The following is a 26,240-nucleotide window of genomic DNA, read 5'->3' on the forward strand; positions in this document are numbered from 1 at the left end:
GGGAGGGGGGAGAGGGCTGGGAGGGGGGAGGAGGGAGGGGAGGGGAGGGGGGAGAGGGCTGGGAGGGGGGAGGAGGGAGGGGAGGGGAGGGGGGAGAGGGCTGGGAGGGAGGGGAGGGGAGGGGAGGGGGGAGAGGGCTGGGAGGGAAGGGAGGGGAGGGGAGAGGAGGGGGGAGAGGGCTGAGAGGGGGGGAGGGGAGGGGAGAGGAGGGGGGAGAGGGCTGGGAGGGGGGAGGAGGGAGGGGAGGGGAGGGGGGAGAGGGCTGGGAGGGAGGGGAGGGGAGGGGAGGGGGGAGAGGGCTGGGAGGGAAGGGAGGGGAGGGGAGAGGAGGGGGGAGAGGGCTGAGAGGGGGGAGGGGAGGGGAGAGGAGGGGGGAGAGGGCTGGGAGGGAAGGGAGGGGAGGGGAGAGGAGGAGGGAGAGGGCTGAGAGGGGGGGAAGGGAGGGGAGGGGGGAGAGGGCTGGGAGGGGGGAGGAGGGAGGGGAGGGGAGGGGGGAGAGGGCTGGGAGGGGGGAGGAGGGAGGGGAGGGGAGGGGGGAGAGGGCTGGGAGGGAGGGGAGGGGAGGGGAGGGGGGAGAGGGCTGGGAGGGAAGGGAGGGGAGGGGAGAGGAGGGGGGAGAGGGCTGAGAGGGGGGAGGGGAGGGGAGAGGAGGGGGGAGAGGGCTGGGAGGGGGGGAGGAGGGAGGGGAGGGGCAATCCACTTGTTCACCAGCTATGCCAGGCCGGGGACTGCATCTGCTCAGCTCACCGGTGTGTCTGCCCCCGGGGCACCCAGTCTCTGTGTGTTCACTGTGTGGTGAACGAATGAATGAATGCATGAACGAACGAATGAACAAACGAACAAATTTCACAGTCCTCCCAGATCCTGGAGAAGTCGGGGTTTTATTTCGTCCTACCTCCTGGGCCGAGTGTCCTCTTGTCTCTCTCCTTAGGGAAATCCGCTGAGGCGCCCGACACCCAGGGGCCAGGGGGCCTGCCGGCCTCTCCTCTGGGGGGGCTCGAGGTGTACTCGCGAGCTGCAGCCTCGCCCCCACAGGAAGCAGCAGGGCCAGGCCGCGGAAAGAACATGGAACGTGAGGCCGGGGCTGGGCGGCCGTGGAAGGCCGTGGAAGGCCATGGGACCGCGGCGGGTGGCCCTCTCTGGTCTCTGTCCCATGAACTCACGGTTCGTGGCTGGGCCCGCGTCGCGCAGGTGAACGGCGCTCGCTCTGACATCACCCGCGAGTCTGAAGCAGCACACGGGCTCATGTGCTTCCTCCTCTCCGACCCACTCTGAACGCAGTCCGCACGCGCCCGCCTCCTGTCAGCGTTGGTCGGGGGGACCCCGTCTGGAGAGCCGCTGTGGTAAAGGGCCCCCGGGAGCTCTGAGTGCGGCAAGATCATCGTTAAGGGGCTGGGGGGGGGGGGGGCAGGTGGCTCGGCGGTTTGGCGCCACCTTCAGTCGGGGCGAGATTCTAGGGACTCGGGGTCGAGTCCCACGTCGGGCTCCCTGCCTGGGGCCTGCTTCTCCCTCTGCCTGGGTCTCTGCCTCTCTCTCTCTCTCTCTCTCTCTCTCTCTGTCTCTCATGAATAAATAAAATATTTTTTAAAAAGGGGGCCGTGCGGGGACTCCATTGCTCTCCCCACCCCGACCTGGGAAAGGCCAACAAAACCCCAGCCAACCCATAACCCCCAAACAGCTGTGGGTTTCAGGGAGGAGATGGGCGGGAAGCGTCCCCGAGTCCCCTTACCCCTAGGGGAGGCAGGCCCATCTCCCGGGAGAGACCCCAGGTCAGAGCAGGGCTGCCCCCTGGTGCCCCACGCCAGCCCACAGGCACAGGCAGGCACCCCGGTTCACTTTGTGCAACTGGGGTCCTGGTCCCCGCAGCCAGGCCTCCCCCGGGGGAGCGGGGACGCAGACACTCCCATCTTTGAAGTGGAGGCTGAGGTTTAGGACGCAGCGACTTGCCCGGGGTCCCCTGGCTTCTAAATCTGCAATGCTGCATCTCCCACTGCTGCTGGGGGGGGCATCCCCGCGTCAGGGGCCGCAATGGGAGATGTCGCCTGGTGCCACAGACAAGTCAGAGTTCTCTCCCTCTCTGGGTGGTGTGAGCTCTGGAGGGGAAACAGAAGACGCTGGGGCGGCGGGGGGGGGGGGGGGGGGGTGTAGCCCGGAGCGGAAACCAGCAGTTTCATCCTCTGGGAACAGGGCCGTACCATGTGACCATGCGACACACACCCCCAGCCACCTCTGATTGGCCCAGAGCAAGGTCCTCCTCGCGGTTGCTGAGCAGGTGTCTGCTTGTGTCAGTGTGACCCAGATAGGGGTCTTTCACTCTCGCGTGGCTCCTCAGGCGCCGAGACACACAGGAGGCGAACAAGGGCCCGGTGCACGCAGGCCTCCTGGGCCCCTATGTGGCTAAAACCCTGGAAGTCCCAGCAAGCCTGAGCAGGGGACATGCAGTGAGCCACCTGTCACCAGAGATGCCAGGTGAGGAGCTCCCTCACCCCACGCCCAGGGGCCCAAGGCCAGGGTGAGGTAGAGAGCTGAGTAGTGTCGCCCCCAAAACTCGCATACACCCAGAACCTCAACACCAGAGCTTATTTGGAAATAGGGTCTTTGCAGACGTGTTTTTTATTCTTTTTTTAAAAATATTTTATTTATTTATTCAGGAGAGACACACAGAGAGAGGCAGAGACACAGGCAGAGGGAGAAGCAGGCTCCATGCAGGGAGCCCGACGTGGGACTCGATCCTGGGACTCCAGGATCATGCCCTGGGCTGAAGGCAGACACAACCCCTGAGCCACCCGGGCGTCCCGTTTTTTATTCTTTTTAAAGATTTTATTTATTTATTCATGAGAGACGCAGAGAGAGGCAGAGACACAGGCCGAGGGAGAAGCAGGCTCCGTGCGGGGAGCCCAACGCAGACTCGAACCCAGGACCCCGGGGTCACGCCCTGGGCCCAAGGCAGACGCTCAACCGCTGAGCCCCCGGGCATCCCTGCAGCCGTGTTAGACCTCAGACGAGGTCGCACGGGGTCGGGTTGGGCCGTGACTCCACGGCTGGTGTCGTTGGAAGACGACGGCACACAGGGCACCTGGGCGGCTCAGTCGGTGAAGCGTCCGACCCGGTTTCAGCTCAGGTTGTGATCTCGGAGTCCTGCGTTCGAGCCCTGCGTGGGGCTCTGCCCTCAGCATGGAGTCAGCTGGAGATTGTCACCCTCTGCGTCCCTCTGCTCGTGCCCCTCGCTCCTGTGAGCTCTCCCCTAAGTGAACAAACAACCTAACACGCCCGCACAGGCACCCACACGGAGGGCAGAGCTCGGCCACAGGCCCCGGGAGCCAGCCGGGAGCAGCGGGGCGGACCCTCCCCTGGGGCCTGCCGAGGGAGCGCGGCCCGCCACGGCCGGATGTCAGGCTGCGGGCTCCAGAATGTAGGAGGATCAGTGGCCTCGGGGCACCCCGCTCGCGGTTCTTGCACACGGTGGCCGAGGACTCCCGGAGATGTGCACCCGTCACGGGTTGAACTGTGAGCCCCGAAGAGACCTGTGGAAATTGCAGCCCCTGGTACGTGTCGGAGAACGAGGTGTTGCCGGACCTATTCCTGCAGGGGGGAGAACCCGTCCCAGGCCCCCCAGCCTCACGGGGGCATGTTGGGGTCACCAGCGCCCCCGGCATTCCAGGGCCTGCAGGAGCATTGCCCCCATCTCAGCCCCATCTTCACGGGCTTCCCCCGGCCTGACCCGGTCCACGTGTTCCAGTCTGTCACGTTGGATGAGGCCTCACTTGACCTTGAAAAATGTCTCCTTTGGTGACCCTATTTCCAGAGAAGGTCCCTCGTGGGGCCCTGGGGGCTAGGACCCGAAAGGATCAACGGAGGTGAACGCAGTTCACTGGTCACACAGCTCGCACGCAGGTGTGCGCCCACCCAGGGCACAGTCACGGCCCTCCAGCCCCCGATGGGGCCGGCAGCCTGACACCCAGTCCCCGCGCGTTCCACAGGGTCCCAGGGGGCTGCGGCCGCCCGCAGGGGGGACCCGCTCGCTCCCGCCTCCCTAGGCTCCTGCCCTCTTGCCCCCAATCTTCCCATGGGGCCAAGACGGGTCACGACAGCGGAGTCCACGCAGCCGCCACGGGAGAACCCGGCAGCCCTCTCTGCAAAAATGAAAACAATGCCACTCATCTCTTTTCTTAAAAAAGTTATTTTTTTAATGTTGAAGTGTAGCGAACACATCCTTAGATGACGTTAACACACGTTTCTAGATGTCGTCTTAGGTTCTACGCCAGCGTTAGCATTGTTAGGCGCGCAGGGAGGCCCCGCCCGGGCCTTGCAGGGCGGTCAGGCCCCGCGGACGCCCGCCCCAGCCCCACCATCCCGCGGTGGCCGTTCCCACCCGGATCCCGGGCTCTGCCCTCCAGAAGGTGGGAGGGGAGACCCCGGCGGCTTACGCCCCGACCCCGTGGTTCCTGGACGCGGCCGCCCACGCACACTTCTCACTTGGGCCTCAGTCTCTCAACTCCAGCCACATCCTGCGTCCTGACGGGTCACCCGGAGGCGGAGGCAGCCCACATCCCTTCCTCCCTCCAGGCCTGGGTGCTGCTCCTCCTCCTCTTCCTGCTGTCACCAACCCCGCCCATCCCAGGGACAGCCCCTCGTTCCACTCCCCTCGCCTCTGCTGGGTGCCTTCCTGGGGCGGCCTCAACCCTGACCCCCGGGGGGGGGCATCACCCCTGTCTCTGCGGGGCTTCCTCCGGCCTGTCTGGATCCACGCGTCCCTTTATAAGGATGCCCGTCGTTGCTCTGGGGCCCCTCTGGTCCGGTGGGACCTCACCCCAACTAAGTACCCCTGCAGCGACCCCGACCCAAACACAGTCCTGGCCTGAGGTCTGGTGTCAGGACGTCCACATGTGCACCTGTGGGGAGGGGAACACACCACCAGCCACGCCACCCGCTCGGGGCTGGGCCTGGTCCTCTTAGTTTCCGAACTGTGGACTAAGACTCACGCCCTCCCTCCCGTGTCCACGTGGGGTGTCCGCTCCGCCACCAACAGGACCCCTCCAGCTGGGCTGCTGAGACCTTCCTGTTTCTACTCCGGCCACCTCTACTGTTACTTTTCCTTCATGGCAAGGGATGCTGGTTTCTCGTTTTCTGCACTTCCTTTTCAAATTAAAACAGTGAAACGTAAAAAAAAAAAAAAAAAAAAAGACAAAAACTAGTTGTTTTAAAACAAAAGCACAAAGGAAATGCACCGTGGTGGATCGTGGACACGGCTGAGAGCAAGGCAGTGTGAGGGCAGGGGCAGCCGGGGGGCCAGGCCCACTGCAGGGCGCGTGGGCAGGGGTCGGGCCACGGGGGCGACATGCACGCAGGCGCCACTCACAGCCCCGCAGAGGCTCCGAGATGCAGAAAGGACTGGAGTCTTTATTTCCAGGATCGGGTCCGCCCCGCCACGGAGTAACCAAGGTGCCCGGGGCCACGGGGGCTCAGGGTGAGTGTGGGTGAACGTGCGGGCGAATGTGCGGGCAGGGAGCCTCCCACACCTGCTCCATGGCCCTGCAGCCGGGTGGCGTCAGTGCTGGGGCCGCACACCAGGGGCCTCGGGATGTGAAGGGACACCCGGGAGACCCAGGGCTCGGGGCTCCCATCCAGGAGGCTGCGACCTGCAGGGGCCGTGGCTACCCTTGGACGCCACACGGTGTTCAGTGCAAGTAGCCAAAGCAAGCAAGCGTGGCCACAGTCGTGCCCAGGCTTCTGGTGGGGCTGGCGGAAGGCGTGGCAGTGTGACGGGGACGGCCAGCCAGGAGCCGGGGGGCAGTGTTCGGAGTCCTGGGAAGCCCGGCCAGCAAGGGCTCAGGGGCCACCAGGTGGTGTCCCCCGCTCGTCCACTCACAGGGCGCTGCCGAGGTGCCCGGGGACACTCCGGTCCTTCTGGCGTCTTGCTTAGGTTCCTCGTTAAGGCACAGATTTGTCACATCTTCGTTCCTTCTACAAGGCCATTCTCTGGAGAAACTCAGGCTCCTGCTTCGTGCAGCTCGAACAACAGTGGGGTCAGAGGCTCCGAGGCGCGGCTGGGCCGTGGAGGCGCAGTCACACCCACTCTGCAGGTGCCGCTGGTGTCCCGCGGTCTGCACAGCAGGGAGGCCAGCAGCTCCGTCCTCCCCACGGGATCCGTCCCAGTGCTGGGATCTCCACAGAGGTCCACTCGAAGTTCCCAGGAGAGCCGCTGCGGGTGGGCAGGCTGGAGGCAGGCTGGCCAACGGCCCTGCGCAGTGGCCACGGAACCCAGCAGAGCACGTGGGGCGGACAGACAGATGGACAGGGGCTCAGATCATGGTGCCCCGGCAGCTAAATGCCTCTGGCTGACCCCGTAGGCTGTTCACAAGGGCCCTCTAGCCCCAGGTGGGCAGAGACACAGGAGGAGGAGGTCATGAGGGACCCAGCCAAGACCCCATCGCCCACAGGGACAGGAACGGGGGAGAAGGGCCGAGGGCCACACCCCGGCACAGAACACGCGGGTGGACACGAGGCCAGTCGTCCTCAGCGCCATCAGCTCTGGAAGGCAGGCGGCTGGCCTGCTGCCACCTTCTCCCTGGGGAGGCCTGTGTCGGCCCTCAGAGGCCCGGGCAGGAGAGGGTGTGGATAGCATGACGACCGAACGTGACGTGTGGCAGGGGCATCCTCCTGCCAGGCAGCAGAGGCTGGACGGTTTCTGGGCGGCGCTCGCGAGGACCTCCCTCCCGAAGGTGAGATGAACACAAACACGGGTCCCCGAGTGCTCCTGGACTCCGCCGCCCTGGCCGGGGGAGGAGAGGATGGCGACGGGGCCAGGCGGGCAGGCCGTGGGGTCACGCAGCCCCCCTACGGCCACTGGCTGCCAGAAGCCGGGTAGCTGGGCACGGTGGGGTACTCGGGCAGGCTATTCCCCGAGAAGTTGTTGTACTGAGCCTCTCTGGACGGTGGGTTCCGCCAAACGCCCGTGTTCCACTCGGTCTGTGCCTTCTGGAAGCTTCCGCCCGCCCCCCGGTAGATCCTGTGTACCTGGAGGGGCAGAGGATGGGGAGGCAGAGAAGGAAGAAGACAAACTGAGCCAGAGTGCGTGTTGGGGAGGCCTCCTCGGGTTTGAGGCAGGGCCTCAGATGATTTACAGAAGCAAGAGAAACACCTCAGGGGACACGGAAAATGCCCAGACACTGACAGGGCGGACGCGGGAGGCCCCGCCCTCATCTACGGCCACGGTCCCCGCTGCTGACCTGTGCGGCCACCGCCTGCCTGACGCTCCCGCCCTGCACCCCGCGCGTGGTCCTGTCTCCTGGGCAGAGACCGCCGGGGGAAACGACTGCCCCCTGCACCTGGGGACCACAGGCCAGTGCCGGAGATTCTAGAAAACTCAGCAAGTGAAAAACGGCCTTTAACTCAACACTCCTGATGACCAGCGAGGCTGCACACGGTCCCCGTGGCTCCACGGTCTTTCTTCTCCCGCGCGACTACTTATGAAGTCTCCGTGTCTGCCCTCCCTCGGGGGGGGGGGGGGCACAAGCGCTGGCACAGCTCGTGTAGGGGGAACTGAGCGTGTCCTGTGGGTCACCCGGGGGGAGGACCCTGGGAGCTCGAGCCTGGTGTCCCCGCCCCGCCCCCCCGGCCTCCGCCCTGAGCTCATGTGCTTCACGTCCTCCCCATGGAAGGCAGGGCCGCGGGGCTGAGCGTGTGCTGAGCCCTGGGCCCCCCGCACGTCCCGCACCCGGGGCCGGTCCCGGGGTCCACTCTCTGTTTTGAAAGCACACACCCTACTTGAATCCGCAAACCTTCCTACCTCCCGAGGGTTTGAGGGCGCGTCTGTTCTCTAACTTAGAACGCTTGCCGCTCAACGGAAGTCCCTGTTGGAAAGAGCCGGCCCCTGCGTGGACTTCACCCTGGAGCTGTGTTTAGACTCACTCCCCCAGGTCTCCGCGCACACGCGTGGTTAATGCCGGCCCCCGCCCCGCCCTCCAGCTGTCTACATGGCTGAAAGCATCACGGGCGCACATGCAGGGGGGCGGATGCTTCCATCTTCCCAGATCGCCAGGTGCAGCGGGGAGAAAGCCCATGTGAGGCAGGAAACGTGCTCTAACAGCCAGACTGTTGTGGCAAAAAAGGCTAGAGACACTCGAGTCACGGCCGACCACAGCCCGTGTGGGGGCACAGCGCTGGATCGATGCCTGCGTCCCCTCCCTTGCCCGTGGGGACCCCAGGCACGTCCACAGTGTCCACCTCCAGGGGGGGTCATGGCCATGCGCCAGCTTCTCACAACGGCTGGACGAGCATTCCTGCTGCTGCCGTCTCCAAGCACCCAGAGCGGTGCCACCCACGGGAACTTTCTATGACAGGGGAGCCGGCCCACCAGCCCCACGCAGCCGGCAAGGACGTGAGTGGAGGCGGGTGCCCAGTGTAACTGCCCGTGGTAGCAGGCGTCCAGCGGCGGGCCCAGCCGGGCAGCACAGAGCACACCCTGGGACACACACGTCCTCGGGGCCGGGGCGGGGGTGCCCCCTAAGGCAGGTGTGCTCAGCAGCGGCCCACGCTACACGCTTCCCCGAGTCCACCTTGTACAGATGAGCTCGTTCCCATTCGGTCTCTTGCTCCTGAAATGTGGATGAGACCAGCCCCCAGAACCTGGGAGGATCAGGTGACAGGCTGCCTGCGAACAGGCTAGAAGTCGCAGGATGCAGAGGACTCACCTTCACGATCACAATGGCCATCATGGCAGCGGACACGGAGAACAGGATGGCTGGAAAGAGCATGACCACGGCGGCCCCGACGCTGGTCTGGAAGAACCCGATTGCTGACAGCCAACCACTGCAAGGGCCGAGAAAGAGCGTGGGTGCCAGCCGAGGGCCAGCACGTTCATATGTAAAGTGCTCCGACAAACGGACAAGAAAAAAATAAACCAGCAGCGGAAAATCAGCAATTCGTACGAAGACTTGCAGGGGCCAGCAAATACACAAAGCTCAAACCCAGCAACGAGGGAGAACGGGGGCCTAGGGGGCTCGGGGCCCCCCAGGAGCACCTGCCTTCCGCCCAGGGCATGACCCTGGGGTCCCGGGATTGAGTCCTGCCTTGGGCTCCCTGCATGGAGCCTGCTTCTCCCTCTGCCTGCGAGTCTCTCATGAATACATAAAACCTTTAAAAGATGAAAGAACAGGGTCTCCGCGTTCCACTGTCACGCAGGCGAGCGCAGCGCGTGTGAGGGGCCGAGAGCAGCCCTGCGCCGGCGGGCGTGTGCCCCTCCCGGTCAGGAGCAGTGGCCGTTACCTACAAAACCGCCAGGTGCTCATTTCTTGCTCCCAGGCCACCGCCTCCTGAGAACGAACGCCGCAGGATCACACGTAACCACGAGGACGTTCACCGGCTGGAGACCACACGGGAGACCACACGGACGTGCAGCGTGCCGCGGCCCCTCAGGGGAACGCTGACGTGGTGTCGGGGAAGCGACGGGAGAGAGCGGGCACGGCAAGGCCCTGCGACACCACACTCGGGCTAACACCCACACTTGCCTCTTACAGTGAGAGATGGGGAGCAACCCTGCTGGAGATTTTATTTATTTATTTATTCATTTATTTATTTGTTTGTTTGTTTGTTTATTTATTCATTCATTCATTCATTTATTTATTTCTTATTTATGATAGGCACACAGTGAGAGAGAGAGAGAGAGAGGAAGAGACACAGGCAGAGGGAGAAGCAGGCTCCATGCAGGGAGCCCGACGTGGGACTTGATCCCGGGTCTCCAGGATCACGCCCTGGGCCAAAGGCAGGCGCCAAACCACTGCGCCACCCAGGGATCCCTATTTATTTATTTTTAAGATTTTATTTATTTATTAGAGACACAGGCAGAGGGAGAAGCAGGCTCCATGCAGGGAGCCGACGTGGGACTCGATCCTGGGTCTCCAGGATCATGCCCTGGGCTGAGGGCGGCGCTAAACTGCTGAGCCACCCGGGCTGCCCTGGAGATTTTATTTTTCTGGACGGATAACCCCCCCTCCACACACACACAGGGCTGGAGCCTCGGGAACAGAGAAGCACATAAAGCGACCAGGATGGACGCTGGCTCACTACCTTAACTGAACCACGCGCGGTGTTCAGGTTTCACCGTGGTCCCCTGGCGTCCCCGTGTCCCACTGGCCACATCCACTGGCCACACGCGCGCTGCCCCTGCAGCCCTGCTCCCAGGAGCATCACCCCCGAGGAGCCGAAGGCCGCATCCAGCCACCCCCAGCACCCACGAGGCAGGGCCCCGCCTCTCTGGAGGCTGCCTGTGCTGGTCTGCGAGCTGCTCGAGCCTCCGGGACCAGCGCGACTGGCGTGCAGTCAGCACACGTGGGTTCCCCGCAGGCACGTTCAGGAGACCACGCGCCACGCTCCGAACGAGGCAGGCTGCGTGGCCCCGTCATCCACGTGCACAACATAGGGGCAGCCAGAGGAGCCCCTGGGCCCCAGGCTCACACTGTGCTGGCCGCTGGGGACACACGTGCTGCCCGTCCCCACTCAGCCCGGGGCAGCTGGAAGAGCTGCTGGGAGGGAGCCTTAGCCAGGCCAGGAGAGTGTGTGCGAGCCCGGCCGGGGAAGCAGGTGCAAGCAAGGGGAGCACCTGCAGGCAGGGCCGGGCTGGGGGAGCAGGTGCGGGCAGGGCGGGGAATCAGGTGCTGGCAGAGCTGGGCGGCTGGAGGGCTCAGGCGGGGCTGGGTGGTCAGAGGCTCCTGGGAGGGGAGGAAGCGCTGGCTCTGCTGGGGAGCGTCACTCCCGGGACTACTATCCTCCCAAAAGGTCTGGAGCACTGAGAAGAGGGGCCAAGCGGGCAGGGGCCCTAGCCTGAGGTTTGAGGTCTCTGGGGAGGGTGCATGCACCCACAGGCAGGGGTGGGGGCTGGGGAGCCTGCTCCATAGCACCAGCCTCCCAGCAGGACCAGGACCGAGAAGAGTGTCCTTCACCACCCAGCATGACCACACTCAGGCTCTAGGGATGACCAACCGGCCTCCGTCAGCTACAGCTGCCTGAGTGACCGGGCTTGCTGCGTACCAGCCGTGTCACCAAGAGGCCAAGGCGTCAGCGGTGGGGAGCAAGGAGGATGGAGAGAGACCTGGAGATGAAGGGCAGGGGTGAGGAGGGGGTGGGTTTGCCAGGTGCTCCCCTGAGCTGCTCAGGCAGGAGCTTGTGGGCTGGAACCACACAGAGGACAACAGGGCATGTGAAAGGGCAGCACAGACACGGGATGTGGGGAGTCCAGCAACCCCCAGGTCAGCACAGCTGTTGCGTCACCAAGCAATTCCATAGCCGGGCGCACACTCAAGATGCGGACATACGTGTCACAGCTGCCCTGCTGATGGGAGCAACACCTATAGATACCCCAAAGCCCATCGGCAAGTGGACAGAAGCACACAGTGTGTCCCCCGCACACAGGCATGTCCCTGGGCCACATGAGCAGGAGTGAGGCACCCACATGCCACCCCTGGGACAGACACCCAGCCCCCAACGTTCGAGGAGGGCCCACAAGGTGTGAGTCCATGTGTGTGACACGTCCAGGATGGGCTCGTCCATGCACGGGGAGGGGGCTGGGGGGGGGGCTGGGCAGGGGTGTGTGTGACGGCTGATGGGGGTAGATCGTTCTGGTGGGGACAGAACATTCCTGAACTAAACAAAAGTAATGTCTGCACGACCTTCGGGATGTACTAAGACCACTGAACTGTTCACTTCAGAAGAGGGACGATCTGGGGCGCCCGGGGGACTCTGTTAGTGAGGCATCTGCCTTCTGCTCAGGCCGTCGTGATCCCGGGGTCCTGGGATCGAGTCCTGCACTGGGCTCCCTGCTCAGGGGAGGGCCTGCTTCTCCCTCAGACTGTCCCTTTCGCTCGTGCTTGCACGCGCTCCCTCTCTCAAATAAGCAAACCAATGAATCTTTAAGAGAAATAAAACGAAGGAGTGAACTTCTGGTCTGTGGTACACATCTCACGGAAATCATCATCCTAAAAACTGACCTGCGGGAGAGCACAGGACCATGAAACCTCCTCCTTCGATAAACCAACTGGAAAGGAGGGAGGAGCGCAAAGACTGGCGAGAGCTTCACAGAGAATCCAACGCACAGAAGCACGCACACCCACCTGGGGCCGCATCTGGACAAACCGCTAAAGCAAAATGTCCTGTGTGCACCTTCCTGAAAACCGGGGCACCCCACCCCAGGCTCACCCCAGGGCTAAGCCCAGGCCCCAGAGCCTCCTGTTCTCTGCCCCTCCCTCCAGGGTCCTGCCCTCGAGGCTCAAGGAGCAATCAGAGCATTTGCTGGAGGGTCAGGAAGAGGGGTGGAGGCAGCGCAGTGGTCCATCCTGCTGGAAGAACTGGACACGCTCCAAGTAAGCAAGTCTTGGTGGGCACAGATGCCTGGTGCGCAGACCCAAGAGCCCCAAAGAAAGGGGGTGCCAGAGCGTACCTTAGCCTCTACCAAGAAACCCTCTTTCAGCTTCCCCTGCTCCTTCGGGGAGCTGGTTCCACTTCCCCCAACCTCTGGCAGGTAACATCGAAGAAGATGCACCTGCTGCCCCCGGAGGGATTGTCCGCAGGCTGCACAGCTATCATCATAAACCACTCAAAAAAGATCACTTCAAAGCAAATTATAATTTTATGACTTTTTAAAAAGTTCTTTAAAACTTGAAGTAGGCCCCATGCCCAACGTGGGGCTGGAACTCATGGCCCTGAGATGAAGAGCTGCATGCTCCCCCCGCTGACCAGCCAGGTGCCCCTGAAGAGCCCACTTAAAAAGCCAGAATTTAAGCAAGCGGAGAGTACCAAGGGGTGGAGCTCGGGTTCTCGGGTGTGACGCAGCATCAGACTCATAGATACACACGCAAAAGTAGGATTCTTTCCTGTGTCTGGAAGGTTCTCTCCCTTTTACGGGCTCACAGGGAAGCATTTACAGAGCGGATGCGCATCTGGAGTGTGCGGGGAGTGAGAGGGCCTCAGGATTCAGGGCTGGCTGGGTGCCAGGGATGGCGCACACGGGCCCCCGAGAGCATCCCCTCGGAGGATGAGCCTGTGCCCCAGGAAGAAGGCCGAGGACAGGGACGAGGCACAGCAGCCGCCGTCTATGCAGCCCCGGGTAGGGGGCCTCGAGCCCGGCAGCCCCCAGGATTCAGGAGGGCGGGAGACTCGGGCCTGGGCTTCCAAAAGGATGTGGTCTGGCAGAGCAGCGCCCTGGGGGCCGCCCCCTGCACCCGCTCCCTGCACCGGACCCCCTGCACCCGCCTGGGTGGCCCTGGGACAGGGAGGAATCTCTTCCAACCGTGGGAACAAGCCAGAGGCGGCAGGGGCCGCCCCCACGCTGCCCCGCCCCGCCCCCAGCGACAGACTGGGAGCACCAGGAGCCTGTGCGCGACCAGATGGGCCTGGAGCCGCCACCGCAGGGTCTGTGTCCTTGTGTCCTCCTCCTTTCTCAGAACCGGAAGACACTTCGGAGCAGCTCTCTGCCCAAGCTCACCAGCCGGGTGGTCATCTGTCACCTGCCCCGTGTGGCCCGCACTGAGGCAGGGAAGGGAAACTCTGGCCCCTTTCTACGGGCCTTCGTGCCTGCCCAGGGTGGAAACCAGGGTGGGGGGGCACTGAGCACGAGCGCTGGCACCGCAGGCCTGAAACCCCTCCCCAGACGCCCTCTGCCGCGTCTGGAACCGGACGCCCAGCTCCCGCCACCTCGCAGGCTGAGCCGTCTGTGCAGACACGGGGTTCGTGCTGAGCACCTGCTGCCCTCCTGAGCCTGGGGTCCCGGGCGAGCCGGGCAGAGGGCCCCACGAGACCGACCCCAGTGGAGAAGCTGGGCACTGGGTCTCTATCAGCCCCGAGACCACGCCTCACGCGCGTGGTCATGGCTCGTGTAGGGGGAACTGAGCGTGTCCTGTGGGTCACCCGGGGGAGGACCCTGGGAGTTGGAGCCTGGTGTCCCCGCCCCGCCCCCCCGGCCTCTGCCCTGAGCTCATGTGCTTCACGTCCTCTCCGTGTAAGGCAGGGCCACGGGGCTGAGTGTGTGCTGAGCCCTGGGCCCCCGGCACGTCCCGCACCTGGGATCCCAAAACTGCCCCTCCCTGGCTCTCCAGACCCAGATGTGGGAGGGCATCAACCGAGAACCCCAACACCGAGGGTCCACACAGAGCTCATCTGCTCACCAGGAAGACTTGGGGGAGGCTCTTCTGGAAACAATCCCAGATTAGAGCAGAAGGTGACCTCTAGATCTTCTAAGGGGTCATAAGACACAGGAGCAGGTGGACGACAGGAAGGAGCTGAGGAGCAGGCTCGGGAGGCCATCAAAACCCCACAAGATGCCAACTGAGAGGCCACACAGGGCCCACCTGAGCACACACAGAGGACTCCGCACCAAAGCAGGGGACACCCTCAGACGGCCTCAGGTGTCACCCACGGGACACTCGACGCCAATGACGACCTGCAGCCAGCCAGGAGCCCCGCAAGCACCCACATCCTCATCCTGGGACCTGGGAGGTGTCCCCTCCCGCAGCAGAGGGAACCTCGTTCAAGACCCCAGAGTGGAGATGACTCTGGGTTCCCAGGGGGTCCCCCCGAGAGGGAGGCAGAGGAGGGCAGCCCCACAGATGGGCAGACCCCATGCTGATGGCGAGGATGGAGGAGGGGCCGCAGGCCGGGGAGGGGGCGCCTCTGGAAGGTGAGAGACAGGAGGAGCTCTCCCTGGGTCCCCGGGGGGACCAGCCCTGCGCACACCCAAGTTTTAGCTTCATGAAGGTCACATCAGATTCCTAAGCCCCGAAGCAAGAAATAAGTGTTTGTTGTAACTTGTGACAACAGCCACACCACTGGGTACGACACCTTCCGCACAGACAGAAGACTGGCTCGCTGCGGGGTCACTGTCCTGGGGAGGCCTCCCGCCGCCCGCTGACCGCTCCTCCCGGACACACCGCAGGGGCACACCACCCAGCCTCCTGGGGGCCCGTGAGCATGTCCCAGGCAGGACCCAGCCCCAGCCCTGCCCATGCCCATGCCGCCCCGAGTGCTCAGAGGCTGGGGCAGCACACGCGCCGCGTCTCACGCCCCAGGCGGCTCGGGCTCTTCCCGCCCCACAGCGAACACGCGGCACGCCCGGGCTCCGCGGCCTGGCTCACCATGCGCCCCATCCCGAGAAGCCGATCGCCTGGATGACGGTCAGGACAAACTGCGCTCCGAAGATGAAGAAGAACGCCATGAAGTTGAAGGAGCTGTCGGCTCTGGAGAGGAGAGGGGACGGCCGTCACCGCCGCCGTCACCGCCACCCTCGCACACGGCAGGGCCCACGGGGGTCTGCGCCCTCCCCAGCCGCACCCCATGTGTGCTTGGACGGGGCCTGGGCTCTGCGGGGCCGAGATGCTGGAAACCCGCTGCACCCTGACACGCTCCTGGTTGCAGAGGGACCGGAGGGATCTCAGTACGAGCGGCTGACGCTCCCGTGGTTGCGGGGGCTTAACCAGGGAGAAGGTGCGTCGGCAGACCGAGGACGCTCTGCACACTCCCGGAGGACGGGGACCGCTCCTCTGCCCAGGCGGCCTCCAGCTCACTGAAGGACGGCAGGGTCCTGGGAGGTGGAGGCGGAAGGGGCAGGGCCGCTCCCAGGCAGTCAGCACACCCCTGCGTTCCTGCCGAGGCGGCCTGAGCCGGCCCGCGGCCCGGAGAACAGCCCCTCCCGGCCTCCGCACACACGCGGGTTTCCAGCTCTCGTCAAGGAGGGCCCCTCAGGGACGCTTCCCACGGACTCAGAGCCTGGGACTCGGACCACGTAGGGGCAAGCACGGCAGCTCCGGAGCAACGGGCCCAGGGGGGCCAGTGTCCACAGAAGCCACGGGCTGCCAACAACCCAGGGTGGGTACACGCAGCGTGTCCACCACACATGGGAGCATCGCTTGACCGGGAATAGGAGTGAGGAGCCCAGGACGCTCAGGGAGGGAACCAGACACAGGAAGCCCCACGGGGTGCGAGTCCACGTGTGTGACATGTCCAGGACGGGCTCGTCCACGCACAGGGAGGGGGATGGGGGGGCCGGGAGAGGGGGAGTGACAGCTGATGGGGACGGGGTTGCCTCAGTGGGGAGAGAATGTTCTGGAACTACATGGAAGCGATAGCTCCACGACGCCGTGAAAGCACCGAACACTGAAACGGGAAGTCAGCTAACACGTGAAGCGTCCCTCAGTTTAGTCACCAGAAGGCAACACAGGCCACAGCTGGCTGCAGTCTGCGGACCCAGGGCAGAAGCCGTCCCGCAAACAGGACGGGAGAAAGGTTCCTGTACCCGTGCCAGGCGACAGGCTCGTGGCCCAAGCACAAGGTCAGGCGTCCTGGCTCGCCCCGGAGCACCAGCCGCTCCCCGAGGCCCCGCAGACGCACAGCCCCACGCCGACTCACCTGAAGGCCTTGTACGCGGGCCGGAACCAGCACACGTAGCCACAGGGAGAGAAGAGCAGCAGCCAGACCAAGGCCAGGCCAAAGTTGGCTCCCGAGCCGCCGCCGATCCACCAGGCCAGGCAGGCAATGAGGTTGACCCCCAGGGTGGCACAGTAGACTGGGGAGGGGGGCGAGGAGGGTGAGGGGGCGCCGGGCAGCAGGCCAGGACCCCCCACCCATGGAGAGCCGGGCCGCGGCTCTGGTCAGCACGAGCATCTCGGGGCCGGGGGAGCTCAGGGGACATCACTTGGTTAGAAAGGCAAAGTTGGGCCCAAAATTTGGGTTCACGGGGGCCGGGGCCGGCTCCGCGGTCTGGGGTCAGAGAGACGGGAGGCCCCGCCCGCCCCGCCCGCGGGCTCACACAGCCACAGCCGGTAGATCCTCTTCACCAGGAGCTGGTGCTCGATGGGTATCTCGTCGGAGAAGTTCTGGTAGAAGCAGGGCTTCAGGGGGATGAACTTGGGCAGCGGCGGGAAGTTGTTCTCCTTTTCTGCAGGGACAGAAAACACCAGGGACGAGACCAGGCGGGGGGCCTCAGCGACAGCCCCAAACGCGTCCCTCCTCAGAACCTGCGGACGCGTCACCTCCCGCAGCACATGGGACCTCGTCCAAGGCCCCGCGGTGAGGGTGACCCTGGGTTCCCGGCGTCCTCACCAGGTCCTCCCGAGGAAGCCCCAGAGACAGGCCCCAGGCTGCTGGCAGTGAGGACGGAGGAGGGGCCGCGGGCCAGGAGGGGGCGCCTCTGGCCTCTGGACGGGACAAGGCTGGAGGGGTCTCCCTAGGGCCCGGGGGGGGGGGGGGGAGGGCGGAACCAGCCCTGCCTGCACCTGGGTTTGAGGACCCCTGACTTCACAACGCGGAATGATAGACGTGGTTTAAATTTTTTTTTTTTTTATGATAGTCACACACAGAGAGAGAGAGAGAGAGGCAGAGACACAGGCAGAGGGAGAAGCAGGCTCCATGCACCGGGAGCCCGACGTGGGATTCGATCCCGGGTCTCCAGGATCGCGCCCTGGGCCAAAGGCAGGTGCCAAACCGCTGCGCCACCCAGGGATCCCATAAACGTGGTTTAAATCATGACACTGTGCTGACTCCTAAGAACAGGCAGGGAGGTCACACAGACTCGCACAGCGCCCAGACACCGTTAAGTCCGCCTCCAGGGAAGGTTCCGCACTCTGGGCACACGACCTTCCTGGGGCAGCTCTACGGCACGGCCACCAACCACAGAGATTTATTCTCTCCCCGTCCCAGAGCCCAGAAGTCTGAGGTCGAGGTGTGGCGGGGCCGCGCGTCCTCCGGGGCTCGGTGGAGGGTCCTTCCTGCCTCTCCCAGCTTCCTGGGGCCTGGGGGACCCTCGGCCTGCGGCCGCCTCGCTCTGATGCCTGCCTTGGTGGCACGAGGCCACCTCCCCTGTGCGTCTAAGAATACCTATCGCTGGGTCCTAGGCTCCACTGTGGCCTCCTGTCTACTAATCACACACACGACTCTGCTTCCAACTAAGACCCCATTTCACAGGCCCAGGGGTCAGGACTGGAGACCTGATTCGGCCTGTAACACGGTCACTGGTCAGCGCCGCCCCTCAGCCTTTCAACATCACCCTGTGGCTGGGCACGTCTCGGGAGCACCTCGGGGGCTCATTCATGAACAAAAGCAGCCAGCCGTGGCCTCGAGGGGCTGCCCTTCTGGCCGGGGGAGATCGACAATCCCAGCGAATGAGTGTGTGTGCAGACGCTGCGGCGGGTGGGGGCTGACAGGGATGTGTGTGCTGGGGTGCTGGCCGGCTGCCCTCTAAGAGGAGGGGCAGGGTGCCTGGGTGGCTCGGGTGGGTAAGCACCGGACTTTCCATCTCAGCTCAGGTCTCGATCTCACAGTCGTGAGGTTGTGAGACTGAGCCCTGCACTGGGGCTCCGTGCCGGGTGTGCCGCCTACTTAAAAAATTAAGGCAGGGACGCTCGGGTGGCTCAGCAGTTGAGCGTCTACCTTCAGCCCAGTGAAGGTGATCCTGGGGTCCTGGGATTGAGTCCACACTGGGCTCCCTGCAGGGGGCCTGCTTCTCCTCCTCTGCCTGGGACTCTCCTTCTCATAAATAAATAAATGAAACACTTAAAAAAGCACATACGTATAAGAGTAGCCCAGTTAGGCCTCGCTGAAAAAGATGGTCTTTGAATAAAGACTCCAGAAAGTGAAGGAGAGCCCAGTGGGTTCTGGGGGAGGGCAGTGGTGCGAATGGCAGCTGACCGAGAGGGGGCCGGAGGGGTGGCCAGATGGACACAGACCTCCCCTTACTGACCCCGGAGAGGCCTCAGGCATTTACCAAGTGACGCAGGAAGCCACGGCCTGTCCCGAGCATGAGCAGAGAGGGGCTTCGATCCCACCCTGAGCCTCTGCAGTCAGACGGGGGAGCAGGGCCTCCCCACACGGAATCACAGTCCACGCCCCGGTCACTGGCTCCCGTCCAAGGTCCCAAGAGAGATCCCACCTGGCCACCAGCACCCCCTCCAGGGCCCACGTCATTTTACCTGCAGCCTCCACCCCTCATTCTGAGCGGTACGAGGCAGGCAAACCTGAGAGTGAGTGGCGCCTGACGCGTGTAGGTGTGAACCCAGGTGCCCAAACCTCACACCCTCGGAAGTCCACGACCAGATGGGCCTGAGGCAGAAGGCCTGGCCGTGGAACCTGGCATCGCCCCGTCATCTGGCTCAGAACTAGGAAGCGACCCAACACCCCTCGTGGGGAGAGTGGTGTGCACCCCCGGGGAGGGGCAGGGCATTATAGCCCGGCCACCAGGGGACACTCCCGGGGGAACCGAGAAGCCGGGTCCCCCGCCGCAGGGCCTCTGGGCGAGACTCACCAGACATTTCCGCTTGACAGCTGGGCAGGGCAGAAGGCTGCAGCCACCTGGAGGGGAGACAGCCACAGTCAGGAGGTCCCCAAGGCCGCTGCGGGGCCCCGATACCACAGCCACAGTCCTCACCTCCAGGCCACCCCCGGAGGTGTGTGTGCCCTGCTCCCAAGCTATCGCCACCCCCCCCAGCCCCGGGCAGCTCCTGTGCCAGCAGGAGAGCCTCAGGCCGTTGCCCCCTCACACGCTGGGCCACAACCAAAATTCTCCGGGGACCCCCCCACCTCCTCGTCCCACTCCTTGGCCTCCCCCACGGCCCCCAGCTTCCTGTCTATCCCTGAGCGGCTCTGAGCACCTCCTCAGGGCCACGGAGAGCTGGACCCCTGGCGCCGCCACTGCGAGACGTTACCCAAGTCACGCGCCCTCCGCGGTCTGCGGCGCTGCCTGCCAGCCTCACGGAGCTCAGGACCTCGCCACAGCCCAAGCGAAGCCCCTGGGGACGCGCCTGGCTCCCAGTGGCCCTTCCCACACGGAACCAGGTGAGCGGCTGTCACCGAGCGGCCCCAGACAGCCGGCTGCCACCAACGCGCGCGGCTGCGGGGAATTTGCTGGTTCCCTGTGGGTGCGCGCTGCCACCTCCAGGACGGAAGCCAGAGTCACGAGGCCACGCCCAGCACCCACCGGGCACCACGGCACCCCAGCACGGGCGCTGGTGGGGGCCGGGGCCGCGTCCCTGGAGGTGGGCACCCAACAGGAACTGCAGGCCTCTTTCCCGCGCTTGTCTAGGTGACGAGGTTCCAGTGGCAGAGTTCCCAGGGCCCACACCACCCTCAGGAGACCCTCGGCGGCCGCACGCCCGGTGGGCTCACAGCCCCGCCCCACGGCCCGCCCCGCGCCCACGGCTGGAGCAGACCCCAGGGCTCGAGGGGAGGCTCAGAGCAGAGATGAGCTGAGCCACACGGGCCACGGACAGACAGACATACCTGGGCTCTGGCGCTGAGGCCTAGCAGACCCTGGCCCGCCCCGTGGGGTCCCCCTGCCAGCCGTGAAGGGCAGGAGGTAGGACGACCGGGAGGCTTTCGGTGAGTGGAGGCCAGGCTGGCAGGCTACACACTAGTGTAAACAGCCCTGGCCGGCCACACCCTTGAGGCCTAGGACACGGCAGGGAGGTGCCGCGGGGGGCTGCGCTCCTCCCCCTGCGCTCAGAGCTCCACTTCCCTATACGAGCGCCAAATCTTGAAGTAGCCATCACCCCGACCCATGTACCCTTGGCCACCATGGCCCCCTGCCTCTGCCAACAGACACCAACCTGGTTTGGGGTTGTTTATTTTCACAAGCAGGGCCGTTTTCCGACACCTGGGACAAAGGGGACACTGTCCCAGGGGACCCTCGGGCTCGGGCCTGAAGGTGGTTGGAGCAAGGAAGAGCACGTGCCCAGGTTCCGGGCCAGGCTGGACCCGCGCTAAGCTCAGGCCCAGGGATGAGCTCAGTCTGGGCACAAACGCATCCCCACACACCAGTGGGAACAGCATGGGGTCCGGCTTCAGGGAGGGAGACGCAAGCTGTCCCGAAAACTGCCCAATGGGACCACAGCCCCTAGGCGACAGCGAGACAGGCAAAGGCCTGCGGGTGCAGTCTGACAGGAGGCCGAGCCGTCGGAGCAGAGCAAGGTCCGGAAGCCCGCGGGCCCCGCTGTCTACGCGCCAGGGTCCAGGCGGCGGCACTGGGCCTCCAGGACACCACGGAACACCTGGAAGCGGTGGTTGAGGTCAGGCCGTGCGTGGATGCGGAAGCGGGTCCCCAGGGCACCGTCGGGCGAGGGTGCCCCGTAGAAAACGCGCTGCACGCGGGAGTGTACCAGGGCCATGGCGCACATGGCACAGGGCTCGCGGGTGACGTAGAGGTCGTAGCCCGTGCACACATAGGGGACGCTGTCGTCACGCATGTCCCCATCCTCGTCCAGCTTGCGCACGGAGCCCACCCGGACGCTCTGGGGAGTAACGGCTGGGACGAAGGAGCAGGCGGGGTAGGGGCCGAGGTCATAGGCGCCACGGCCCTGGCCCTGGGCCACCAGGTCAATGCACACCATGGTGGCGTGCAGCAGGGGGCTGGCCGCGTTGCTGCAGTCGTGACCCGTGGCCAGCACTCGGCCTGAGGACGGGTCCACCACCACGGCCCCCACCGCCCTCAGGCCCCTGGCAGCCGCCTGCCGAGCGGCCCACACGGCCTGCTCCATGTGGCCCTGCATCGCTGTCCGCTCCTGCGCCGAGAAGAGCCGCCCGGCCAAGGCACGAGTCACCTGCCGATCCTCGTGGAAGGATGTGGGCCAGTGGGCCCGCGCCTCCTCAAACTGGCCTCTGGTCAGGGGCGGCCGGGCAGGCACGGGCACCAGGAAGGGCTGGCCCAGGCCCCGAGGGTCCACGGCCGGCTGCGGGAGCAGCTCGGCGAGCGACCTGGTGCCCGCGGCCGGCCCCGCCAGGCACAGCAGCATCTCTAGCGCATGCGGGCGGCTGGCATCGCGGCTCGGCCGCACCCTCTTGAGGTGAGGCTGGGCGGGCAGTGGGTGGACGGCCGACACCTCCTTGAGGAGGCGCGAGGTCTGGCGCTTGTCGAGGACGGGTGCGGCGTAGGCCAGCACCAGCTCCACGTCCTGGGACTGCTGCTCGGACAGGACCGGGAGGGCTTGCCAGCGCTCGGGCTCCTGCTCGGGGCTCCCGGTCTTCTCGTCCCCACGCTGCTCCACGGGGCCCGGGGCGGGGTCCATCCTTGGCACGGCTCCGACTGTGGGAGATAGAGATCGGAGCAGAGCATCATCCGTCAGCGCAGGAGGCGGGGAAGCCGCAGGAGTCCGTCCCAGGTCCGTCCCAGGTCCCGGAGCGTGGCGAGCGCGGCGGCTGAAGGCTCCTCGGAGAGCTCCGCCCACACACACTGCAGCCCTGGCCACGCTCGGGCTCACGTCCTCCCAACTCCGGGTCGGCACAGCTTAAACCGTCATCGACAGTCCCGTGTCCCTTTGACACGAACCGCCAGCGAACACGCGCCCTGGGTGGCGGAGACTTAGCGAGAAAAAGAACGGGAATCGTCTCCTTTAATCGTCTTCACGTTGGCCTCGGGCTCAGGTGATCACGCTCCGTGTTTTAGCTTAAACAGACGCGTTAATAACTTCACCTGTTCCTTTGAGCAGTTTTTGGAACCGGGGCTGCCAGGGCACTAAATGTTACGCACGACCCTCGCATCTTGACCCTGTGGGTCGGGACCGGCTCAGATAACGTCAGGCCTCAATTACCCGCCATCTCGACCTGATGCTGGAGGACCCAAGGTGCCACCGTGCACCCGGAGCACGCGGCCCGCCGGCATCCTGGAGTGGACGGGCCCCCATCTGACAACCGTGCGCTTCTACCTCTTGCGACACGTCTCCCAGCACACGCATCAGCTGCACAGAACCCCCCGTATTCATCGGCCAGACCTGCTGGAGGATGACCTGCCCGTGACATCCTGGCCCACCATGCTACGTCCCGAGCTCACGACGCAAGTCTGGCAAACGTGCAGAACCAGGGGTGCTGGGGGCAGCTCCGAGGAGTGGAATGTGTACACGGCCCCCCGGCACTTGCAGCACTTCCCACGGAGGGAAGGTCCGCGGCGCCGACTCCGCACCGACCCCCAGCACACACCACGCCCAGCACCCCGCAGCCCGCACCGGCCACGACAGCTCATCTGTATGGCAAGACACAGAGTCTTGCTTGTTCCTCTGAAAGTACAGCTGTCTCGTTAGAACAGGTGGCAAGCAAAGGAGCCTGCCACTGGGACACTGTGGGCTCCGGTGCCAGCTCCCGGGCAGGATGGGTGGAAACCACAGCAGTCACTGTCTGACCAGTGGCTGCTCCAGTCCATGCCCAGGTATGTGCCCGGGAGCACCGGGAACACGCGTCCAAGGCAGCCTGTGCACGTGTGTTCATAGCACAGGATTCGCAGCGCCGGGAGGTGGGCACGGCCCGTGTCCTTCAGTGGAGAGGCGGATACACGCAACGTGTCCATCCACACACCGGCACAGTACTCAGCCACAAACGGGGGAAGCCCCCCTCCATGCCGCCCCAGGGACGGACCCCAGCTCATGACGCTCAGGAACCAGACACAGGAGGCCCCACAGGGTGGGAGCCCATAGGTGTGACACGTCCAGGACGGGCTCGTCCACGCACGGGCAGGGGGCTCGGGGGGTGATGGGGAGTGACTACTTTGGAGCCGATGGAATGTTCTGGAATAATACCACGATGACAACTTGTGATGACCCCACAAATACCCTAAAAACCACAGATACTTCTGTTTTAAACGGCCGAACTTCCCCTCGGCGAGCCTGCTGAAGAAAGCGGGCGGGGTGGGACATGGGCAGCTGCCCGGTCAGCAGACGCGCACACGAGGCCTGGCCGACAGCTGCCGGGGCTGTAGCGGCCACACGTCCTCCCAGCGACCCAGGAGGGAGCTCGGGGAACAAACCCTTCCTACAAGCCCCGACGAGGCTCCGAGGGCTGGAAGGGCTTTGGGGGCCGAGGCAGGAAGGCAGAGTCGGGACTGACCAGGCACAGGCCCTGCACCCGGGGGGGGGGGGGGGGGGGGGGGGGGGGTGAGAAAGCAGCAGCGTCCGGAGTCGGTGACCTGCTGAGCCCGGCCCGCTGCACCCGGCGACGGCGCACACGTGCTCACGCCCAGGAGCGGGCTCCAGGCACCCGGCTGCCCCCTCGGCCGCCCCCTCGGCCGCCCTCCAAGCCTCCGCTGCTCCTGCCCAGTGTGGCCCGGGCCGGGCATCTCCGCGGCTGCTCACAAGCCCTTGGTTCATGGTCGGTGCCCGGCCTCCAGCGCGCGGGCCCCGGCGGGGGTCCGGTGCACAGGCAGCCCCAGGGACACAGGTCGCTACAGCCCCCCACGGCATCCCACCGCCATCGGGGGTGCCCTGGAACTGCCCACGACCCCCGGCAGGCCTGGCGGGGCGGACTCGGGCTCTGCAGGCAGCCCCCGTGGGGCTCAGGCCTGCGGCTGCTCTAGCCCCGGAGGAGACAGGGAGGCCAGAAGCTGGGCCCCGGGGTCACCCCCCCCCCAGGGACGGCGGCGCGAGGGACCCCACAGTCTCGAGAGCGGGCAGTCCCGGAGGGCTCCTCGGAGGCAGTGTGCCCCGTCGCTTACACGGACCACGCGGCCTCCTGCGCATGGAAGTTCCAGAACGTGGGGGCACGCGGGGTGCGGGGGACCCCTCTGCCGGGGGGCGGGGGGAGGGAAGGCCCCGGCCACTCACGCCTTCCGCAATCTTTACGACGCCTGCAAGCGGGGACACCAGTAAACCGGCGGCGCGGCGGCGGGGGGCCGGCCGGGATGACCCCAGGCTCGCGCGCGGGGGGAGGGGCCGAGCGAGCCGCTGGCGCACGGGGTCTCCACCGCCGGCCGCAGGGGCGCGCGCACGCGCACCCGGGCGCGGGGAGCGGCGGCCCTCGGTCCGGCCGCCCCGCGCGCACGCGCACACGCGCCGATGCCTCCGGCTGCCTCCTCGCCCCCGGCGCGGCCGGCGGCCTCGCCGGCCGAGAATCCACCCCCACCCCCGCCCAAGCCGCCACCCCGACTTGCCGTCCGTGGAGCCCGGGCCGCGAGAACCGAGCCCCCCGGAGCCCCGCGCTTACCTGAAGCGCCACACGCGAGCGCTGCGCCTGCCAAGTCCTAGCAACCAACCGCCTGCCCCGCCTCCGCCCGCGCCGCGGGGCACGACGGGAGCGTAGTTCCAGGGGCGGGGTCGGCGCGGGACCAGGGGCGGGGCCGGGACTACAATCCCCACAAGGCTGCGCGCCGGGCCGCGAAGCGCCGTCCGTCCCCCGAGCGCCGCTCCCGAGACCCGCTGGAGCGCGGGGGAGCGCGGAGTTGAGGGTTCGAGACCCCCCTCGGCGGCCGCGGGGAAAAGAGGACCCTGGGCGCCGTTCCGGAAATCAGACTAGGGGGACTGAGGCAGAGGCGCACACGGCACCCACTGCAGCGCGCCCCGAGCCCAGCTAGCTGCTGCCACGTGGCTCCACCGGGGCCGTCCGCAGAGAGTTGGGGGCTCAGGTTCTCCTACGGGTCTCGGACTGGGCGATTCTTGGCTTCAGTTTTCCTGACTGTACAGTAGCCGGAGAGGACCTCCTGACTCTGCCGGGCAGTGCATGGTAATTTGATGAGCAACTCCAGTTATTCATTCGAGTCCAACAGGTTTGACCCAGCGGTTCTCAGCCAGGGTCAGGGGGACGGTGGGAGAGGTCGGGCACATTTGTGGTGGTTGTGATGGGGGGCGGTGCACTTGGCATCAAATGGCATCAAAACCTGCAGGCCTGGGATGTCACTCGACACCCTGCGGTGCACAGGACACCCCCAGCCCAACCAACCCCCAGTGTCCGCAAGTGCACAGGTTGGAAGATCCCGGTCTAACCCCATTGCTGAGTGTGGAGGAGAATTCAGATCCACAGGGGCCCTGACAGGGTAATTTTCATTTTTCCATTTCCTCCCTGTTTCCTTCCTGCAAGAACCAAGGAATTTCCTCCCAGAAGATGGGTTAAATGTCTATCCTGGGAGGGGGCGGCTGGAGGGGTGAAGGGATCCTCCTGGTGATCCTGCTGCCACCAGCCTCCTCACCCCTGCAGGGCCCTGAGAATCCACCCCTGTGTGTTTCTTGTAGTTTGCAAAGCATCGCCTCATGCCCCCATTTATGCCCTAAAACAACACTCCAGGAAACAAATTTGTTCGCAGCTGGTCACTTTCCTTTTTCTCTTCCAAACAGAGAGTCAGATCAATGTGTGCTTTCATTTTCTATTTTACACATCTCTCCACTCCTGGATGTGCCACTCAAGGTAGCCTAGAGCCCCTATTTGGTTGCTTCTTTTTTTTTTTTTTTTTTTTTTTAATTTTCATGATGTTTGGCATGTTGTCAAAAGCAAAGACTAGATTTTCTGCAAATGAA

At 65.0% G+C, this 26,240-nt stretch overlaps 2 protein-coding genes across 6 annotated transcripts; both read right to left on the reverse strand.

Annotated features, from left to right (window-relative positions):
- Window positions 1-4,162: 4,162 nt before the first annotated feature.
- Window positions 4,163-25,043, reverse strand: SCAMP4 (secretory carrier membrane protein 4). Of its 5 annotated transcripts, XR_008666858.1 has the most exons (8): window positions 24,937-25,043; window positions 19,283-19,329; window positions 16,793-16,921; window positions 16,393-16,549; window positions 15,123-15,224; window positions 8,694-8,811; window positions 5,870-7,017; window positions 4,163-5,136 (listed from the first exon to the last, which is right to left on the reverse strand). XR_008666858.1 is itself a non-coding variant. In XM_055343530.1 (7 exons), the coding sequence occupies exons 2-7, from the start codon at window positions 19,287-19,289 to the stop codon at window positions 6,838-6,840; spliced, it is 693 nt and encodes a 230-aa protein (XP_055199505.1). In that variant the 5' UTR covers window positions 19,290-19,329; window positions 24,937-25,043; the 3' UTR covers window positions 4,163-6,837. The 5 variants fall into 5 exon arrangements, 4 of the variants coding, with proteins under 4 accessions (XP_055199505.1, XP_055199507.1, XP_055199506.1 ...); XM_055343530.1 differs by having other exon boundaries at window positions 4,163-7,017; XM_055343532.1 differs by lacking the exon at window positions 24,937-25,043 and adding an exon at window positions 24,449-24,671 and having other exon boundaries at window positions 4,163-7,017.
- Window positions 20,968-23,832, reverse strand: ADAT3 (adenosine deaminase tRNA specific 3). The gene is given in 2 exon segments (XM_055343523.1): window positions 20,968-22,049; window positions 22,052-23,832. Coding segments are annotated over 2 exon segments (1,116 nt in total). The 5' UTR covers window positions 22,088-23,832; the 3' UTR covers window positions 20,968-20,969.
- Window positions 25,044-26,240: the final 1,197 nt, after the last annotated feature.

The sequence above is a fragment of the Nyctereutes procyonoides genome, unplaced genomic scaffold (genome assembly GCF_905146905.1).
Source record: "Nyctereutes procyonoides isolate TBG_1078 unplaced genomic scaffold, NYPRO_anot_genome, whole genome shotgun sequence".
In the NCBI taxonomy this organism is placed as follows: domain Eukaryota; kingdom Metazoa; phylum Chordata; class Mammalia; order Carnivora; family Canidae; genus Nyctereutes; species Nyctereutes procyonoides.

Excerpts from the sequence above, each read along its gene's own strand:
- SCAMP4 (XM_055343530.1), bottom strand. Across the intron at positions 16,550-16,792 it reads GATCTACCGGCTGTGGCTGT|TCTACTGTGCCACCCTGGGG; the intron begins GTGAGCCCGCGG and ends CCCCCTCCCCAG. Across the intron at positions 8,812-15,122 it reads TTCTCGGGATGGGGCGCATG|TGGTTGGCTGTCAGCAATCG; the intron begins GTGAGCCAGGCC and ends CGGCCCTTGCAG.